Raw genomic sequence first — 21,524 nt, 5'->3', positions numbered from 1 at the left:
CTATGCTCCATTCCCCTTTCTTTGTGCAAGGCCCTCCAAGGCACCTTTCTATTGCTGCACCTATTTCCACTTGTGCACCATTTATCTGACAAGTTCCATCCCATCCCCTACCATCTCCTCTATTGGTTCCCTCATACCTCCCATCCCCATCTCCTCTAGTGGTTCCCTCATACCTCCCATCCCTTTCAGAGGCAAACAAATCGGTGATGCAGCTGTGGATTTCCTCGTCTTTTGTGTTTCAAAGGGGGCTTCCTAGGATCGTGAGGAGTTGCTTCAGGGTTTCCAGTCTACTTTTGGCCTTTCTATTATGCGGCTACACCTTTTCTTTATCATTGAGCCACCATTCCCTGTGCTACTTGGCCCTTGGTCCCTAGTATTTCTATGCAGCTTATGGAGCCTTCGATATTTGGGTTAGAGGCTTGGCTCACCCATCCCCCCCGACTAGAGTTTAGAATTCTAGAGTAATCCATTCAAGGCCTCTATGTTTCCATTGCCCTTTGGCCTTCCGTTTGATTGGATGTTTATATAGAGACTCGAGATGGGATCTTGTTCCTTGGCTGGCTTTCTTCATCAACACTACATCGGCATTGGCACTCTTCCTGCCACTCTCGGATCCATATCACCTCTTCTAGCCTTCTGCCACATCCAAGATTTGAGAGGGGGTGTTAGCAGTCATGTATGTCGTGTGATCATCTCCTACCTCTAAGCCTCAATCTGAGTCAAATGAGGACAATGGAAGCTTTGGCATTGTATATCTATCATTTTATGTGTTTTAGACACTTTAGATCAAGGGCACATTAGTATATTTCTTTTTGTGCACTTTGGCTATTTTTTAGGGGTTTGACCACTAGCGTTTTTCCTCCTTTTTCACCTATATATAGGCAACCTACCCTCCCACTTTCATCATTCATTATCCATCATTGATCCTTCATGATCAGCCAACCCTCCTCATTCTCTCACTCCCTTGCTACCGTCTGGCACCCACACTCATGTGTAGAGCTGCATGTTGGGACTGACAATTGTAACCTGTACCTTCAGCCATTGCATTCACATTGTTCCTTCTCTCTCCTGCATTCTCTCAGTCTCCTCTTCGTGTTCACTTGTTGAGAAACCACTTCTTCAATTTACACATTTCACTTAGGGCTTCGCACTAACAGCCCCAAAAAGGGCTAGAGTCCACATTCTAGTCCTTTTTTCAATGGGCACCCACACAATGGTGCGCCACCCTAGACAGCTTATGCCTATAAATAAGCAGTCACTCCATTCATTCTACACCACCCTCAGTCATTCTTCACCCCTCTTCCTCTGTCACTCCGACACTCTTCCCTTTTCTCTCTATTATTACCCAATCCTTTATTGGAGGACAAGTTCGAGTTCACCCTTCCTCTTCTTCTTCACACGCCATATCCCGTCACTCAGGTCCTACGTTTGAAGGCTCCACTCTGCTAGTGTCATCATCAGACTACTAGCGATTTCACTCCTTCACCTAGAGACAACATCCACACCTTGGTGTCAAGCTAGAAGCTTGCATTTGCGCTATCACCTTCCCCAACCTAGCATCAACATCTTCCTGCCTAGCATCACTCCCATCTTGCGTCAATTTTTGCAGCCCCAAGTACTTGCATTTTTGGGTTGACAGGCCTTCACAAATAGCATTTACCCTCCTAGTGGCTATCCCTTCATCTGATGTCATCATCCATTCCCTGGCATCAACATCTGCACTACTCTCCTTGCATTTGAAAGCTCCGGTACACTCTAGGATTTTTGTTTTGCTGCCCCGGCCACTCCTCAACATCTGAGGACTGCCGTTCGCTACCTCAATAGCTAGTGATCATCTTCCATGTCTCTGACGGTATCAGAGAACTGTAATTTGCTCCCTCGACACCTGTCCTTCACCCAATCATTACTTCCATAGCCCATTGCTCGAAGGATTGTGTTTTGCTCCCTTCACTGTGTAGATTCCCACAGGTGTTGCTGCTTGATTTAGACAAGACAATGCAATTATTATCTCAACTACAACTTTGCTATATCAGTTTTTCTTCTCATAGCATGATTCAATGCATCATTACCGTGTTCTTCTTGTGTTTCTGAGTTTCTCTTCTATCTCAATGTTTACTACATACACTCTATGTGTCTCCCCGCAAGCCCTACTCTCTCTCTGGTCTCTTTGTCTTTTTTATTTACATCACTTTCCTCTCTCCATTGCGCATTCTCACAAGGTAAGCCACAACTCTTCGAGGACTCCTAGGGGTTGGCAACAACAGGCTTGATCATCCTAGAGACTATTGACTATATTTTTGACTCCCATGTGGATTTGCCTCTATTCAATCAACCGTTAATAGTAAGGCAGCATTAGATTTCAGTCAATTTTGACAATGAAATTCTAAAATTTCTCTCTCTACCTTCCTCTCTATTCCCTCAACCAATTCGCAACTTCTCTTAAGATATCTCAACCAAATTCACTCCTAGAAGGATGTGATTGAAGAATTTCCGCTAGTAAATCCTAATTCACAACAAAAAAAAAAAATAAGGTTTATCAACCACCCTCAAATTTTTTCTCTCTTTAGCTTCCTCTCTATTCTCAACCAATTCATGGCTTCCCTTGAGATCTCAACCAAATTCAATCCTAGGAGGATACAATTAAACAATTTATGTTGCTAAACCCTAATGTGCAATAGAAATTAGGGTTTAGCAATCACCCTAGGAAGAGTTGTCATGAGGATATGAACTTTTGCGAGCCTCACTTAGCGTGTGGATTACTTTTTAATCACATGTTTAAGTAAATACTGCACGTGTGGAGTGCAACTAAGGTTTGTGCAAATTAATGAGCCCACGACCCAAGGGAAAAATCAATGAATATCAAATGCAAAAGTTGCAATTAGTTATGTCATGCAGATACTAGCTAGTATCTCGTGCCAATTATTGGCATAAGTCATTTATTTGGTCATAACTATCAATTGGTGACAGAGATGTGGCATTTAATGATACTTAACGTCGATCTGATGGTCAAAAATGGCACAAGGACACTTGGAAGATGAAGTGGTCCTAGCCAATTTAATTATTACCTGGTCAGACTATTTTTCTGGGCACTTAAATAAATATTATATTAATTTTCGATAATTTTAGACTGAAAAACAATATACTAATGTGGATAATGCTGAAAGTTCATTTGGAAAGGCTACCACTTGTTAAAGTTTCTTAAGGGAGGCTCAGAAAAATGTGGGGAAATTTGGGAGATCAAAAACAAAGGTTTAGAGAGACACAGGATCATTCATTCTTGTTGGAAACACATCATGAGGAGCTGCAGCAGCCGTGAGCTGAGTTTCAGCCATTACCAGCAGGCATTTGCAGATTTGGGGCAGCCGACATCTGCACAAGATCCTAGGCAGCTAGACGACAGCCTCAAGCTGAAGGAGTCAACAAATTTTGGGTCTCTAGGTGCAAGCGACAGCATTTATTGCTGTTGGGACAGGGCAACAGCTGCATTTGACCGATTCTTAGTCATTTCTCGTAACAAGACTCTGAATTTTCTCTCTCCTCAGCATTCTCATTCATTCCCCAGCCATTTCACAACCTTGCTTCGATGATCTCAGCATCTAGATCCTTGGATGCTGAGGAATTTCAGTTTTCACTGCTATAAACCCTAACTTACAGTAAAAATAAGGGTTTAGCAACTGCCTCTAGAAGTGTGACAATCATTGGAAACTCCAAGTCCTGAATTATTCAGGGCTGAAGGTGATTTTCAGCTATAATCAGCTAACTAGCCAACAAATTTGGGGCATCTCCACTCTTCTTGAAGTGGGTGAAGGCTAATTGATTGCCCAAATCAAGAGGCAAATTAGATTGAAGACTTGCTGGTCACTTTGGACAGCAAGAGGAATTTGGATTGAGAAGGGTTTTGGGAGAATCCCATTGTAACTCAACTTCTCCTTCAATAAAGCTAAAGAAATACCAAAAGGGGCACCGATTTGGGGCCAACCCGATGTCCATTGTCCAAATATTAGTAGGTAAATTTACATTTTCAGCACTTTTCTGCAGTCACACGTGGCAATCTAATCGTACAAGTGACATCACCAGGTGGTAGTCAACGCAGGACATGTGGCAGTCTAGTAGTACACTCGAACAGTACCAATGCAGTTGGATAGTACAGTTGGCAGCTGACAGCATATTTTTCCCATTTTTTCCTAGGCTATTTGTTGCCTATCTTCAACATACACTTTCACAGTTTCTAATCACAGGTTTCCAGATTGCCGATCGTGGAGACTGCCTCGGGGTTCATAGAGTGTGAGATCTTTGAGATGGAGACATACACTCTACGCTCGTGTACATATTTTTAAGTCATTCCCTGGATGCCACGTCAGCAGGTGCCACATGGCAGCAGTCGGACTGCATCAGCCGACCTAATCAATTATTGGTATTATTTCCAGCTTGGCTGAGTTTCCAGCAGTCTTGGTATATTGTCTCTCACAGATTTCAGCCTGCTGACTGCGAAGATTGCTCTCAAGGCTGACGGAGATCGAGATCTTCGAGATGGAGACGTATGCAAATATTCTCTTTGCACCCGTGTATAATTCTGCATCCTTATACAGCATTCTTTATCACTGCAGATTTTTTGTTTCACTGTCTCTTTCTCTCTCTCTCTCTTCTCTCTCTGTTCACTCTGCACGGTCATTCGCTTCCGCATTGCTTCACTCTGACATGGTATCAAAGCATTGAAGGACTGACCTAGGGTGGACCTATCTGAAGAGGAGTTTTCAGCACGACACGAGGTTATGTTTTCAACATTCAACTGCAAGCAGAAGGGCTACGCATCAGAACAAGGCTGAGGCGAGCATGGGCATGCGAGAAAAGAGAAGATTTGCTGAAGTTGCTACTGTTTTTGTTGTTAAAAAAGGAAGAAGGCTGTGTTTTTGGCCTTCAAGTGCAAGCATATCAACAAGCTAAGGCAGCTTCAGATGCAGGTTCAAAATGCAGGGAAGGTGATCACTTTTGAAGACATGGCGATAACTCTTCTTTCACAATTACTGCCTCGCTTCAATGGTTTTTTTTCAGCCTTTATTGCTTCAGGGTGGTCTAAGACTCTTCGGTGGGAAGAGTTGGTTCCTATGGTCTTGGACCAAGAGGAGCAACTGAAAGGAACCAATGCTTCAAAATCTGAAGCTTTGGTTGGTCAATCCTCTCAAGAGAAGGGGAAGGACCAAAAGAAGAAGAAGGAAGACAAATCTAAGAAGGACAAAGACAAGGAGTCTACTTGTCACATTTGTGGCAAAACAAGTCACTGGAAGAAGGATTGCCCTGACAAGGAGAAGAAGGAGAAGAAGAAGAAGGAGAAATCTTCAAAGGATTTCGGAGTGGTGACTGCTCCCTCATCAGCTGCTTTCCTCCATTTGGAGATGGTTGAGGATTCGACCCTACCAGCTTCTAATGCTGCGTTGACGATCCCATTTACTCAGGAGTGGATCGTTGACAGTGGTGCCTCCAAGCACATGACTCCTCCTTCAACAAGGGTTACTCATTTGCGGCCTTCTCATGGTTAGATTCTTATTGGAGATAGTTCATCTATTCCTATTCAGAGACATGGCAACATGTATCTTATTCCAGATGGGCATGGTAGTGCCCATGCATCTGAGGTACTTTATGTGCCAGCTTTGGGGTATCATCTTCTCTCGGTGCACAAGATTTGTGCCCTCAACTTCTTGATCGAATTTGATGTGGATTCTTTTCGGATTCTTGATCGAGGATCGAGAGCGGTTCTTTCTTCAGGTTATGAGGAGAATGGAATCTACAAGTTGCAGTCTTCTTCTTCCTTGACTTCTCTTCTTCGTACCTCTCAAACTCATTCCGAGCTTTGGCATGCTCGGTTTGGTCACCTCAATTTTGAATACCTTCAAAAGGCGTTTAAGGACCAGTTTGTTCGAGGTTTGCCAGATATTGTGGTGAGTCCACAACCTTATGTATCCTGCATCTGTGGGAAGCAGACTCGTGATAATGTTCCCAACAAGGCTTCGAGGCAGTCTTCAACACCCTTGGAGCTTGTTTCCACCGATCTTTCTGGACCAATGTGGATGGAATCCCTTGGAGGGAGTTTGTATTTCATGCTCATTGTAGATGATTACAGCAAGATGACATGGGCCTATTTCTTGAAGCTAAAGTCAGAGGCTTTCTCCAACTTCAACGATTGGTTGCTCTTTGAGGAGAACCGATCGGAGCAAAAGCTGAAGACCTTACGATCGAATAAGGGCAAAGAATTTGTTTCTAATAAGTTTGCTCGGTTTTGTGCAGATCATGGCATACACCAGGAGTTTGCCAATACAAACACCCCTCAAGAGAATGGCATTTTGGAGTGGAAGAATCGCAGTGTGATCGAGATGGCCCGTACCATGATGGAGCATCGTCAAACAATTCAGTGTCTATGGGCTAAGGCTGTGGCTACTTCAGTTCACATCCTTTATTGTTCCCCTACTTCCGTTGTTGTTGGTGTGACTCCTTTTGAGGCATACTTTGGATCAGAGCCCAATATTTCTTATTTCAGGGTTTTTGGGTATGATGCTTATGTTCACATCCCGAAGACATAGCGTGACAAATTTGAAGCGGCTTCCAGAAGACATGTGTTTGTGGGCTATAGCTCCCAATCTCAAGGCTACCGATTGTATGATCCTATTAAGCGGGATGTCTACACGAGTCGTGATGCTCAGTTTGTGGAGGTTCCAAACCTAGAGAGGGGTAAGGATCACCCTGTACTTGGAGATCCTGGTGATAGCTAGGCCCCTACGATTGTTCCTCTCGAGCCTATGTTTCTTGAGGACTCTTCTTCAAATGAAGAGCCTACTTCCCAACCACCGGCTTCACCAATTGGTCCTCCGTTGACAGTGGACCTTCCAGAAACTTCAGTAGATGGAGAGCGCCGAGGCGAGATTCGGCCTCCTCATTAGGCCGGTGACACGCTCCGAGATTGAGGGATCGAGGGGGTCCCTCAGGAGTGGCTACCGCAGGATGGACCACGGAGGTCACGACAGCACCAGTCACATACTATGGAGCTTGTTTGCTCTAACTACTATTTGATGTCCCGTGTTATGCAAGATAGAGAGCCTACATCAGTGAAGGAGGCTTCATAGTCTGATCATTGGTGGAAAGCGATGGAAGCCGAGTTGGAGGCTATTGAGCGGAATGGCACTTAGTACCTTGTGCCTCGTCCCTCTCATAAGAAGGTGATTGGTGTCAAATGGGTCTTCAAGACCAAGTACCATAGTGATGGCTCTTTGGACAAGCACAAGGCTCGCCTTATTGCTAAAGGTTTTGCACAGTGCCCAGGTGTTGATTTCCATGATACTTCTGCCCCTATTGCTCGCATAGCGACTATTCGTGTTGTTCTTACCTTGGCTAGTAATAGAATATGGCCTATCTTTCAATTGGATGTGAAGTTGGCCTTCTTGAACGGTGATTTCAAGGAGGAGATCTATGTAGAGCAGCCTCCTGGTTTTGGTTCTTCAGATGGGAAGGTTTACAAGTAGAAGAATGCCTTGTATGGCCTGAAGCAAGCTCCGTGTCCTTGGAACGAGAAGATTGATTCGTTTCTCCAAGCCAAGTTGGGATATCGGCGCTCTAGGGCTAGTCCGCAACTTTATGTGCACACTTCAAAGGGTGGTCGTGTGTTGTTTGTTTTGTATGTTGATGATTTGATTGTTACAAATGTTCGTGCCCAAAAGGTCGAAGAGACGAAGGCAGCCCTACATCAGAAGTTCGAGATGATGGATTTAGAACTTCTCCATTTCTTTTTGGGCCACGAGATTTATTAGACTCAGAGGGGGATTTTCATCTCTCAGCAGAGATATGTACAGGAGCTCTTGGTGACTTTTGAGATGGAGGATTATCGGTCCATTTCTACTCCTATGGATCCGAACTAAAAGGCCACTTCACACATGGCGGATGCTACCCGCTACCGTCAGCTGATTGGATCATCATTGGTTTGGCTCCTCAACACATGGGTTGATCTATGTTTTGCTGTAGGTCTTTTCGCTCGGTTCAAGAGTGCACCTCAGCAGATGCATTGGCAGGTTGCTCAGAGGATACTTTGGTTTCTGACAAGGACCTTCAACCTCGAGATTTCCTATCCAGCAAGTACATATGCTTCTCATCTTGTTCTTGCAAGTTGGAGTGATACAGATTGGGTTGGCGACGCGGCCCAACAGTGGTCTACTACGGATTATTGTTCTACCTTGGGTACTAGCGCTATCTCTTGGAGTAGCAAGAAGCAGCCCACGATAGCCCTATCTTCGACTAAGGCAAAGTATCATGTTGCATCTTCTACCACATGTGAGATTGTGTGGCTTCGGCGTTTGTTAAAGGAGCTTAGTTGCCCCTAGACTCGTCCTACTATTTTGCAGTGCGACAATGAGAGTTGCACTGCCTTGGCACAGAATCCCGTATTCCATGCCCGAACAAAGCACATTGAGATCCAGTACCACTTCATCTAGGAGAAGCTTCTGGATAAGACCATCAATATGGAATACTGTAAGACCGAAGACAATCTTGCAAATTTGTTTACAAAGGCACTTCCCCAAGCTTTACTTCACTGACATTCCAGATCCCTCCGTCTGTTGCCTTGTCCAAGATCTAAGAGGGAGTGTTAAGAGTCGTTCCTTGGACGCCACGTCAGCAGGTGCCACGTGACAGCAGTCGGCCTGCATCAGTCGTCTATATTAAATGCAGCCGACCTGATCAATTATTGGCATTATTTCCAACCTATAAATAGGTTGAGTTTCCAATGGTCTTGGTATATTGTCTCTCACAGATTTCAGCCTGCTGACTGCGGAAATTGCTCTCGGGACTGACGGAGATCAAGATCCTCGAGGTGGAGAAATACGTAGATATTCTCTCTGCACCCGTGTATAATTCTACATCCTTATACAGCATTCTTCACTGCAAATTTTCTGTGTTTCACTGTCGCTTTCTCTCTCTCTCTCTTCTCTCTTTGTTCACTCTTTGTCGCGGTCATTAGCTTCCAAATTGCTTCACTCTCTCACACATATCTGCTTCCTTATACATCATTCTTCATTGCAGATTCTTTGTGTTCCACTATCTCTCTCTCTCTCTCTCTCTCTCTCTCTCTCTCTCTCTCTTCTCTCTCAGTTCACTCTCTGTCTTGGTCATATGCTTCCGCATTGCTTCACTCTGACAACTCGACGGGGTTTGTTACACTTATCGTGTTCCTCCTAAGTTCTAGTATGAACGCTCCCTTAACCACGGGCACTTTTTAGCTTCTAGTTGGAGAAGAATTTTTTCCTTGCATGAATACCCATTAGTGAGTGTAAAACTTAGTACCTTGTGGATTGTACTTTCATATCATTCTCACATAGTGGACATGACATTCTAGCACTCTCTTCTCTCTCGCTATTCACTTGTTCACTGTGTGTGTGTGTGTGTGTATGCGTGCGTGCGTGTGTGTGTGTGCGCGCGCGCGTGCGCTGTGCGTGTTGTTGAACCCTAACCTAACATCACAAACCATTTGTAATATACTAATAGAACCTTGGCCCATCAATAAATATACTAATAGAACCTTGGCCCATCAATATGTGTGTGTGCGCATGCGCTGTGCGTGTTGTTGAACCCTAACCTAACATCACAAACAATTTGTAATATACTAATAGAACCTTGGCCCATCAATAAATATACCATCATACAAGCAAACCAGATTACTCAAAATATCAAATAGTAATTGTGAAAAAACCCCATGAACGATCTTGCTATACATTCACAACCTCAACAAAAGACCTCCATTTTGTATGATGGTGCATAGCTCTAGAACAGCTCATCTTTCTACAAAAATAGCTGACCTAGTACAATAGGTGAATCAAATTTTTTGGTGTCCGCACATTTTGACATATATGGATCGTATAACCATAGCTATAACAAGGTTCATGAAAGGAGCCAAGAAAAAATACATTACCGATCATGTTTCATTTGCCTTTGCCATTTCAAGATAAGGTTTTGATTATCATAGTTGTTTATAACTATAAAAGCAGCAGAATCAGAAACTAACATCTGGACACAATCGCCAACCATGTAATATGTGGAACACAGATGCATGCAGTAGAGTTAGCGCACACGGAAGCAGTGAATTGAGTTTTACCTGAGGACCATCATTCATGAATTTAGATTTCATTTAGAAGCATAGGTCCAAAAAGGCAAGATAGTTTGTTCATCACCAAAACATGTTTAAGAAGGTTATCTATTTAGGACTTCGTAAAAATGAGATTGTGTGCTTTACATCACGTTTATATTTCATGTGTCGATTTTCTGCTCTTTTGTTGAGCCGGTCCACTTCATCATGCTTTGCTTTTATAAGTTGTTCAATATGCTTCTTATTCTCCTTGAATTTTGCTTCATCCCTTGCAAGGGTTTCCACTTTCAGAGCAGTAACCCTTAATGTTGCTTGGTCATTGTCATGTTCCTTCAAAAAGCAAAGTCATTGATGTTAGTTTCAAGGCATCCAATAAAACAACAAATAAGTAGTGCTCTGTTTCAAAATATGAGTCTAACATGTGACCACACATCAGTGGCCAGCCCTAATGCACTATTGTTCATATTTTTAGGGTTAAAACGAAAATAAAGTAGATCGCTAAATTGCACAATTTACCAAAAAAGAATATGAGTTCTTTTTCTATTGAATCGTGACACCCCAACTGCAAGAAAAAATGTAAGACTAGCCTGCCAACAACCAAAGTCAAACCCAACTGTTAAACTACTCAAACTTAGCCCTAAATGCTCACAGTCTTGGCTACTTTATTCCGCTCTCATACAGTCCAAAAACACATCTTAAATCAAATTAAATGAAAAACCAAATAAGGAAGTCGATGGATGAACACTTTCCATCCTCATTCTAACATCATCACACCCTATCTTTGTGTTTTTTCAATGGCCATGAGCACCATCAGTGATGCCTCAAATCATCACCCTGCTGCCCAGGCATCACAGTGTCAGCCTCCACTCCTCAGTGGCACCCTCTCCTGCCTGGTGAATACACCTGCTGCTGGCAACATCATCTCCATCTTGTTGACAACATCAGCCTGCTGTTTATGGTTCATGCATGCTGCTGCTGCATTTTCCATCTTGTGGCCTACTGCTCCAGCCGAGCACCTCCCTGACAGCCCCAAACAAATGCAATTTGCTGTCCTGCCCCTCATGCTGCTGGTGGACTGCATCCTGGTAGCTGTCTGTGCTGTTTCAGCTCTCCATCATCTGAAGAACCACTAAACACATAGGGATATCCCTACATTACTTGGTCCCCATGCCCAAGCACCCTTTCGCACTTTTGGTGCACCTAGGAGACACTCGATTTGCCCACATGGCAATGCTGAGTCAGACCTTCCCTTTTAATTCCACAATACCTTTCACTTCACTTCAAGTTGCACCCAACACCCAATCCACCCTAAAAGGATTAACCTATGTCCGATGGAATATTTGGGGCATTTCCCCAAGGATACTCCATTCCCTATCAACCTATGAGCACTCACACTCCTGTTACCACTGAATGTGATAAAACTAGGTTCAATGGTACTAACTATACAACTGGAAGATTATTCCTATTAACTTATATTATAATTGCACATTGATTTTTACCTGCTTGATATTCTTCTGTGCTTGTTTCACCTTCTCCATGTGGCTTTCTTTAGTCCACTTCAAAAGTTGTCTGTTTCGATCTATCTGCTCCATATCTTCTGGAGTTGCCAAAAATGCAAACATAGAAGGTTGCCCATCCTCATCATGTCGCCTGACATATCTTCGGCTGCAATGAATGGCATCATGTCTCCCAAACTGGCGTTGCTCAAACCACGTCCCAACCATCTGAGCCTCCATGTAGCCAATGGCTTCCGCAATGAAAACCACCAGCACCGATGTCTCAGAAGCAGTCCAACATTGTGTCTCATGCAGGTTTGGGAATTCCCTACTCAAGAATTCTGCAGCCCGTGCAGACAATTGTCTGTCCCTCTCCAGAGTAGAAACCAGCAGTACAGGTGGCCAGACAATAATGACATTCGTTGAGCTTATTGACACTGTTCGAGCCTGCTGCAGGGAATTCTCATCGTCTCCCGGCCTCTCGCCTATTCGTAGTGCTTCTGTCAAAGCTTGATGGTAGCCACGATGCTGCTGGATTCTCTTCTTCTTGAAAGTGGCAGCATGAGCAACGAGGGCCTTCCAGCCTTTGAACCACTGAATGGTCGGGCAAACGGCGCATGATTTTTCATCCTTCTCAGTGAGAAGGTTAGGCTTTTGGTCTCTATATAGCTCTCGGACCAGCCTTCTGACTTCAGGCAGGTACTTCTCGTACGCTCGCTGCCTGGCTAAGCTCTTTGCTTCGTCGTCGTCGACATCATCATCATCCTCCTCCTCGTCCTCTTCATCCTCGTCCATGGAAGCTTCATTGTCTGATATAGAAGCAGGAGGGAGGGTCTGCTGCTCGTCGTCTGACCAGCGGCTTCGTCTCCCTCGCGTCATGATGCCGCTCCGGTAGAAAGAGGACAAAGGCTACACTGCAAGAAGAGAGAGAAACAAACATGAATTTGCTCTGCAAATGAAGCGAATGTGGAAACATGGCGCAAGACTCCGGCAAGCAGAGCGTAAAGACCAAGCAGAAGACAGTCAAGCGTCGCAGCAGACATGCCTGAATCAGCCTGAAGATTACCGGCCAGTGGCCTCTCTCTCTCTCTCTCCTTCGGGCACGTGCTTCGCGAACAAGCAGGCAAAAGATTGACAGTAAAAGTTTTTTGCTTTTGCTTTCTGCTTTATTATTATATTTTGCTGAGAAATGTGTTTTAAAAGACTAGAGTCATTACAGGTTCTTTAATTTTAACTAGCGCAAAGCGCGTGCACAGAATGCTAGGCTGCTTCGCGACAGTTTCGTTGCCTTGAAGCAGCAAGTTGTCGATTTCGCTCAACAATCCATTTTTCATTTTCTCTCTCCTCTTTTTCTTCTCTCTCTCTCTCCCCCAAATTCTTTATGTTTAAATTTTTTTCTCTTTCTCTTTCTTTGTCTTTAATTTTAGTTTATTTTTTCTTCTCTTGGTTCTCTCTCTCTTTTTTCTCTCCCCGCTTTTCTTCTCTCTCTCTCCTCTTTTATTCTCCCCCCTCTCTTTTCTCTTTTCTTTCTCTCCCTCTCTTTTTTCCTTTTTTTCTTCTTCTTCTCTCTCCTTTTCTTCTCTCTCTCTCTCTCTCTAAAAATATTTAAATTTTAAAAAGAATTTTCTCTTTTCTCTTTTTTCCCATCTCTCCTCCTCTTTTCCTCTTTCTTTTTCTTATTCTTAGTCTCTCTCTCCTCTCCTTTCCTTCTCTCTCCTCTTTTTTCCTTTTTTTCCTCTCTTTAAATTTTTTTATTTTCTCTTTCTTTTAAATTTTATCTTTCCTCTCTCTATAATTCTCTCTGTGTTCAAATTCTCTATCATTTTCTTCTTATTTGCTCTCTCTCATTTTCTTCTCTCTATCTCTGTCCCCCTCTCTCCTCTCTTTTTCCTCTCTCTCTCTCTCTCTCTCTCTCTCTCTCTCTCTCTCTCTTTTAAATTGTATATTTCCTCTCTATAATTCTCTCTCTGTTCCCCCTCTCCCTCCTTATATATATATATAATTCTATCTCCTTCTCAAAGTGTGTGAAAAACTATGTTTGAAAACTTTAAATTAAAAAAACTTTTAAAATATTTAAAGAAAAGTTTAATCTACCTAAGAGAGAGAGAGAGAGAGAAAACCTAGGCCCTACACATGAGAGAGAGAGAGGGGGGAGGGGGGGGGGAAAAAGGGGAAGAATTTAATTAAAAAGGAGATGGGGAAAAGAAAGAGAGAGATTATAAGTGAGACAGGGGGGAGAGGGGAAGAATTTAATTAAAAAGGAGATGGGGAAAAGAAAGAGAGAGATTATAAGTGAGAGAGAGGGGAAGGGGTTTTAATTTCAAAGGTGGGGGGGGGGGGGGGGGGAGGGGGAGGTGATAAACCTGCACTCGTTACGCACTCAAGACGGCACAGAAAGACAACACGATATATGAGCTCAAGGTATACTCTTATATTATTCAATCCAAAAAGCGAGACAACATAGACACATCCCAGGACTATACCCTCGTGACGCCGCACATAAGAGGGTTCATCACTGGGTATAGGGAATCACACATAGTGTGGAAACGAGGCAGGGCTTTGAGTCACTACTACTCCCTATATAGGTGCATTCGATAGCAACAGCATGGTATAGCTACAAAGCCCTTACACTCACCCCCGCTTACTAGATTGTTGTCCTCGGCAATCTAGGGGTAACGTTTGTTATTTGACTCATCCGAGGTCTTAACACAGCTTTTCCAAGTGGAAGGATGATGAGAATCTCAATTGTGTTTCCAGGGTCTTGAAAAGTTCCTTCCACATGTCGCTCATGAATCTTCCATCTCTATCTGATACTATGGCCAGTGGTAAGCCATGAAGTTTGAATACATGAGTGAAGAAGAGGCATGTTACCTCCTTGGCATTTAGTGGTGGTTTGGCCGAGATGAAGTGGGCCTGTTTGGAAAAATAGTCCACCACTACAAAGATGAATGTGTACCCATGGGACTCGGGTAGTTCCACAATGAAATTCATGCTGATGGCATCCCATGGGCGGTTGGGGTACCAATAATGGTTGGAGTAGTCCTGCTGGTCTGGATTGTGGTGCTTTGACCAGTTGGCAAGTGGGTCAAGTTTTGATGTAGTTTATTACTTCTTCTTTCATATTCGGCCAAAAGAACTGCTTCCTAAGGGCCTCCAAGGTTTTGCTTTGCCCTTTGTGGCCTCCAATTGCCATCATGTATCTCATGTAGGATGAGTTTTTTCAACTCCAAATTTTTGGGGATATACAATCTCTTGCTTAAAAATAGAATACCCTCCTCTAGGGTGTACATTCCATGTGGGGTCTTCTCTGCTTCCACATCTCAGATTATGTTGTGCATCTCTTGGTCTTGCTCTAGGGCCTCCTTGACTAGTTCTATGAAGTTGCTGCTGACCACACTCACAGCTTTCAAGTCAGCTTTCCAGCTCAAGGCATCTGCTATCTTGTTAGTGGAGCCGGGCTTGTGTTTAATCTCTAGGTCGAATTCTGCTAGGAAGTCTAGCCAGCAGGCTTGCTTTGCCGATAACTTGGGTTGAGATTGGAAGTATTTGAGGGAGATATTGTCGATGAAGACTATCGTGTGCTTGTCTTGAACATAGTGCTTCTATTTTTTGACGCAATGGATGACTGCCAGCATTTCCTTCTCATGTGTACTCCACCTTGTTTCAGCATCAGTAAATTTCTTGGACTCATAAGCAGTGGGGTGACCTTCCTGCACCAGTACACCTCCTATGCCGTAGTCGCATGCATCTATAGAAATTTCAAAGGGTTTGGTGAAATTCAGCACCCTTAGGTGGGAGTTTGGCTCATGCACTTCTTCATCTGCTCAAAGGCTTCCTATTGCACGTTCCCCTATGTAAAAGAGTGATCTTCTTTGGTGAGGTGGAAAAGAGGGGCTGTGATGAGGCTATAATCTTTGATGAATCTTTGGCAAAATACTATGAAGCCGAGGAACTCCCGCACTTCTCTTACAGTTTTTAGTACATGCCATCTTTGGACAGCTTCCACTTTCTTAGGATCCACTTTGATTCCATCTGCTCCTACAATAAGGCCTAAGAACTCCAACTCTTTCACTGCAAACTCGCATTTTTCAGGCTTGGCATATAACTAATGCTACCGCAGTTTCTCAAAAACTCGGCGCAAGTGTTGCTTGTGCTCTTCTAAGATTTTGCTATAGACCAGGAGGTCATCTATGTAGATAATGACAAATATATCTATCTCCGGTCTAAAGACTCCAGCCATGAGGCCACAAAATGTACCTGGCCCATTGCTTAAGCCGAAACCTAATACTAACCACTCAAAACTACCATATCGGGTGCGAAAGGCTGTTTTTTGGATATCTTCTTTGGCTATATGGATTTGATGGTATCCTGATCTAAAATCAATACGACTAAAGTACTTGGCCCCATGCAATCTATCTATGAGGTCTTTCACTAGGGGCAATGGGTTTTTTTTTTAAATGGTGATTTTGTTAAGGGCCCTATAATCTACACAGAGTCTAAGTCCCCCATCCTTCTTCTTTACAAATAACACTGGGGCACCAAAGGGGGATTTACTAGGGCGAATGAACCCTTGTTCTTCTAGTTCATGTAGTTGCTTCTTCAATTCCATGAGCTTAGTGTGGTTCATGCGATAGGAAGCTCGGGCTAGTGGGGCAGACCCTGGGATCAACTCAATATTGTGATCATTGTCTCGCCTAGGTGGTAAACCCTTGGGTAGCTCGGCTTGCATTACATCTTTGAATTCTTCAAGTATTTTTGCCACTTCTGTGTTCGTGCTTTGTTGTCTGGGTTTCTTGCCATCTTCTTCTTCTTCAATTGGTCTGATCATACACAGGTAGACCATATCTCCTTGCTTGACTGATTTTTCAACCTACTTTGCACTGCATGTCATGATACGCGGCCTGATAACGGTCCCTTGGACCGGTGCATTTTGGGTTTAGCCCTTTGGTTGGGTTGTAGTTGGCTTCACTGTTTGGCACGATACTCCTGGCTTATTCTCCTTCATTTGCACCTTGATTGGGATCCTGCCAAGTAGTTGCATTCTTTCACATGGTACTCTGACGCCTTCTCCTTGCATATCTAGCATCATTTCATTTACACCTTTACTGAACATTGCAATGGCATACTTGTCATAGAATTCCAAGCCCAATATCACTTCAAAATCATCCATGGGGATTACTAAGAAGTTGAGTTTTGCTTTCCACTTGTCAACTTCTACTTGGACTGCAAAGACTTGTTTCACGTCCTTTGTGCGAATGTTACTGTTAATCCTTCTGGGGCCTTAGATAATTTTAATCCATGTTTTGCTGCACACCCTGGTGTCATGAAGTTTTGTGTTGCCCCTGTGTTCACCATGATGGGTTGGTTTCCTTTGCCCACTCGGCCTTTTATATATAGATGGTGAATTGCCGTTACTCTGGCTGCCATGCATTGGGGTCGGGCACTAACTGTCCCTACCCTTGGGTGGTCCATGCTTTCCTCACTTCCATTTGGGATTTCTTGGATGCGCAGTGGTTGTGGTTCTTCTCCTCCATATGCGCTAGTCGCATACACCCTTGACCCACTTGATGATGCTGTATCTTCTATCGGGCATCTGTTTTGGTAGTGTGGGCCCCCGCATCTAAAGCATCTGATTTCGCGACGATGAATGGACCTGGGGGTCTCCACCATGATGTATTTGATCCTGCGGGCCCATACGATGTGCTAAGGGTTGGCCTGTAATGATTGTTTCCCCATCTTTCTGCTGCTCCTGTTGGTACTAAAGTGGTTTGTGACACGGCCGTGGTGGTGTGATGTTTTGGCTCCTTGTATCTATGAATGCCCCTCTAAGGGCATTGGGCCTTTGGTTCCATGAGTTGTTGTTGTTGAAGTTGTTGTTAAACCTGCTTTGGTTCCCCAATGCTGTTCTTTTGCCTTCCAGGTCCACTAGTCTTTCGGCCATTCTCATGGCTTCTGCTAAGCTTGTTGGCTCCTGTCTCTCCACATCTCTTCTAGCCCATTCTTACATCCCAAACAAAAATCCATGTAATTTAGTGTCTGTATCCATGTTTGGTAGCTGCAGCATAATTTGCCTATATTTGCTGACGTATTCTTTCATCTTCCCTTGTGTTTGCTTGAGGTTCCTTCATTCATCTCTCACTTTGAATTTTTCCATCTTTGGAATGAAGTAGTCCTTCAATTCTTCCTGGAGTTCTTCCCACAAAAAGATGGTGTGGCCCTGCTCTTGCTCCAACAGGTACCAACTGGCAGCGTCCTCCTCTAAGTAAATGGCTGCCACCTCCGCCTTCCTGTCTTCAGTTATTCGTAAATACTTCAAGTACCTGTCCACCTCTGCGATCCATTTCTTCAGGACCAACCCATCTCTCTCTCCCTTGTACTTGGCTGGTTGGGGCATCTTGAATTTTCCATAGTCGTCTTCTGAACTATGACTATCTTCCTCCTCTTTATGGTGGTGCTTCTTCTCCTTCTTCTTGTCTTTCTTCTTACTTCTTGCTTCTACTACTTTCTCCTTCTCTTTCCTTGTATCTTGCGCCCTCCTAGATGTCTCCTCTCTACCCATTCTATCCATCTCCTCTTGCATTCTGTGTCTTTTCTCCTCCTCTTGTTGTTGTATCACCCATTCTCTATAGCCCTGCTCCACTTCTAGTTTTTTCTTCCTTTCCTCCTCCTCTTCTCTTATATTCATGTTCCTCCATATTGACTCCAGCATGCCTGGCATACCATCTAATTGCCTTTCCAGTCCAACCACCTTCTCCTCTTGGGCCAGTCTCCATTCTTGCCCTCTACTCTTCTTCCTTTCCTCCATTGTTGGGAGGGTGATATTCTTCCTTTCATCCTCCATGTGGTTGGTGGTGATGTTGGCGTGGGGAAGCCACGTCTCGCCTGTGGTGGGGTGGGTCGTGCCGCGGGGAAGCCACGTCATATCTTCAGATGGTGGGATGTCGGGGTTGGGGCGTCACACCGGGGGCGACACGTCGGGGGGCGTCGCAACGTGGGGCGACGCGACGTGGGTCGTTACGACTTCATTCTCTTCGGGGCACTGGATCTTCTCTCCTGCTTTCGTGAGCGCTCCTTCACTCTGAGCAAGAGTCGCTCTGATACCAAGTGTGATAATCTTGCACTCGTTACGCACTCAACAGGGCACAAAAAGGTAACACGATATATGAGCTCAAGGTATACTCTTGTATTATTCAATCCAAAAATCGAGACAACATAGACACATCCCATGACTATACCCTCGTGACGCCGCACATAAGAGGGTTCACCACTGGGTATAGAGAATCACACGTAGTGTGGAAACAAGGCAGGGCTTTGAGTCACTACTACTCCCTATATAGGTGCATTTGGTAGCAATGGCATGGTATAGCTACAAAGCCCTTACCGGGGGGGAAGGCTTTAATGAAAAAAGGGAAGGGGAATAGAAAATGAGATATTGCACTGCACGTGAGAAAGAGAGGAGGGGAGGGGGTTTTGATTGAAAAAGGGAGCTTTGGAAAAGGGGGTAGGTTCGGGAAGCCCTCTGGAGGTTCTTTCCGAACCTATAGCTAAAATAATATAGCAGTACGATAATGTGAATATCTATATCTTCTACAAAGTATCTCTTATTATCGGATTTTCCAAAGGCTACCACCTATAATCTTTTTTATAATATAATGTGTTTTTTAATTAATGTGAGCTACTTAGTAGCTGGTTCGGTGGCGAACCATGCTTTGTGCGATTTGCAAACTTGTAAAGCTCGTGCGGTTTGAAATCATTTGCTTTGCACTTTTGTGAGCAAAGGGAAATGCATGGCCACTTCTTTTTTGCTAACAAAAGAAGAAACCATGTGCTACACATTCAAAATACAAGGTGCTTTGCACCTAACCTATTAAATGTCAAGCATATGCGTACGCTATTTATTGAGATTGTTCATGGAAGCATGTAGATAATCATATACATTTGTGCACTAGTTGTCTACATGCAATAATGCATTCACTTGTGACATGCTGAATCTCTCTCTCTCTCTCTCTCTCTCTCTATATATATATATATATATATATATATATATATATATATATATATATATATATATATATATATATATATATATATATATATATATATATGCATTGTAGCACTATTTGTACATTTGACGATTGAAAATTTTGCTTTTGTTTTCCCACATTGATATTTTGTTGTTTTTGCATTAAAAATGGTTTTTGATCTCTAATCTAGAAAGTATGTGTTGGTAGTGGCATCAAAGGGACATTGTCGTTGTATGAGTGCCATGTAAGATGATTTGCTTCAATAGAGTATTTTCTAAGTTTATTATTATTATCATCATGACTACTTAGAAAAAGCATGCAAATACTTGAATGTCCTTTCCAAACAAAACAATAATATCATTAGATGTATCACTAATGTATGTAGTTGCCACTATCACTTTAAATGTCCTAAGCAAAAACATTACCATTCTTTTGAGATTCACATTGCAAGCTTTATCTACAAAGTCAATCTAATCATTAGTCTATCCATACCTCCCTCTATCACAACGGTTGAATAGCATAGAATATATTTGGAGGTGATGGTAGGCTTGTATAGATCATAGAACCTATACTAAACCACATTAGATTCTCTCTTATAATTTTACACAATAATGTCAACTCTCATTGAAGTTGAAGTTGTGAAATATAAATGCATATATACCCATTCAATTTAAAAAAATGAACTCTAATAAGCTTCAACCTAAACATGTAAAACACAACATTAGTAATGTTCCATTTTGAAAAACAAAATTGTCTAACTATTGCATGATAGTTTGCTTCATTCTTACAATCATACATCTACATGCATGCATATATTCTCTCCACATAAAATTTCATGTGCCCTTTCATTGTGGAAATTTTCTTGACTATATAAGATACTATATCTTGAAGTAAAAGTGATCAATACTTGCAAACTTACAAAAGATTGTGATTATATTAATATAACATAGCCCAAGGGGAGAAATATGTGATTACTCACGTATATGCACACATACACATTTATTATCCCAATGTTGAGCTTAATGGGAGTTGAAACCTTAGCCTAACCATTAAGGTTAGCTCCTCATGAAGGCCCCACTCTCTCCAACTAACTAAGGAGTTAGGATGCACAAGGTCTACATTATACATAATCATGGATGCATGGTTGACTATAAGTCCAAGCAAAACTTACCATCTATATACTACAATGTTGTGCTTGCAAAGTTAATGAAATTAGATCTCTCTCTCTCTCTCTCTGTGTGTGTGTGTGTGTGTGTGTGTGTGTGTGTGTGTGTGTGTGTGTGTGTGTGTGTGTGTGTGTGTGTGTGTGTGTGTGTGTGTGTGTGTGTGTGTGTGTGTGTGTGTGTGTGTGTGTGTGTGCGTGTGCAAAAGTAAAGAATACAAGTAGGTTGTCGCCTCTCTCTTTTACTTCCTCTCATGCATGTAACCTCTAAAAGATAGTAAATATGCATATCAATAGAATTGAAGGCCACATGGGGGGAGAGAGTAGAAAATAGAGGTGATAGCCTAGAGAGGCAAACAAGTTGGCATGTGGCATATACTCTCGAGAGAAAAGTGAACTAACCTCCTAGAAATAGTTGAGCATTGAAGGTCACATGTAGGAGAGGAAGTAGAAGAGAGAGGTGACAACCTACTTGTGCTCTTTACTTTTGCATACATGAGAGAGAGAGAGAGGTGACTAGCCTTTCATTATCCATATTCTTCTTTTCATTTGATAATTATGAATCATCCAAAGATTGCCATGTAGCCTAGATTGCAACCAAGTAGTATAGGTGGTGAGATCATATGTTTTGTCCCCTTAAGACACCCTTTTGTAAATAAAAAGTATGATTTTTTTGAAGGCTCTTGGTAAAATGTCTTCTACTTTTGGAGTCTTTTTTAGAG

At 43.0% G+C, this 21,524-nt stretch overlaps 1 protein-coding gene across 1 annotated transcript in view; it reads right to left on the bottom strand.

Moving 5' to 3' along the window:
• LOC148035220 (uncharacterized) overlaps window positions 1–12,800 on the bottom strand; it is a 104,863-nt gene extending 92,063 nt beyond the window's left edge. The window contains exons 1-3 of the mRNA XM_087680179.1: window positions 12,662–12,800; window positions 11,620–12,530; window positions 10,268–10,450 (exon numbers count right to left, since the gene is read on the bottom strand). Coding sequence (XP_087536305.1) covers window positions 10,268–10,450; window positions 11,620–12,495 — 1,059 coding nt within the window. The 5' untranslated portion in view covers window positions 12,496–12,530; window positions 12,662–12,800. The remainder of the gene's footprint in view (window positions 1–10,267; window positions 10,451–11,619; window positions 12,531–12,661) is intronic.
• Window positions 12,801–21,524: the final 8,724 nt, after the last annotated feature.

This window comes from Lygodium microphyllum, chromosome 6 (assembly GCF_053477565.2).
Source record: "Lygodium microphyllum isolate KBCC chromosome 6, Lygodium_microphyllum_v1.1.10, whole genome shotgun sequence".
NCBI classification, from domain to species: Eukaryota; Viridiplantae; Streptophyta; class Polypodiopsida; order Schizaeales; family Lygodiaceae; genus Lygodium; species Lygodium microphyllum.
This window is presented reverse-complemented; position numbering and strand designations above follow the sequence as displayed.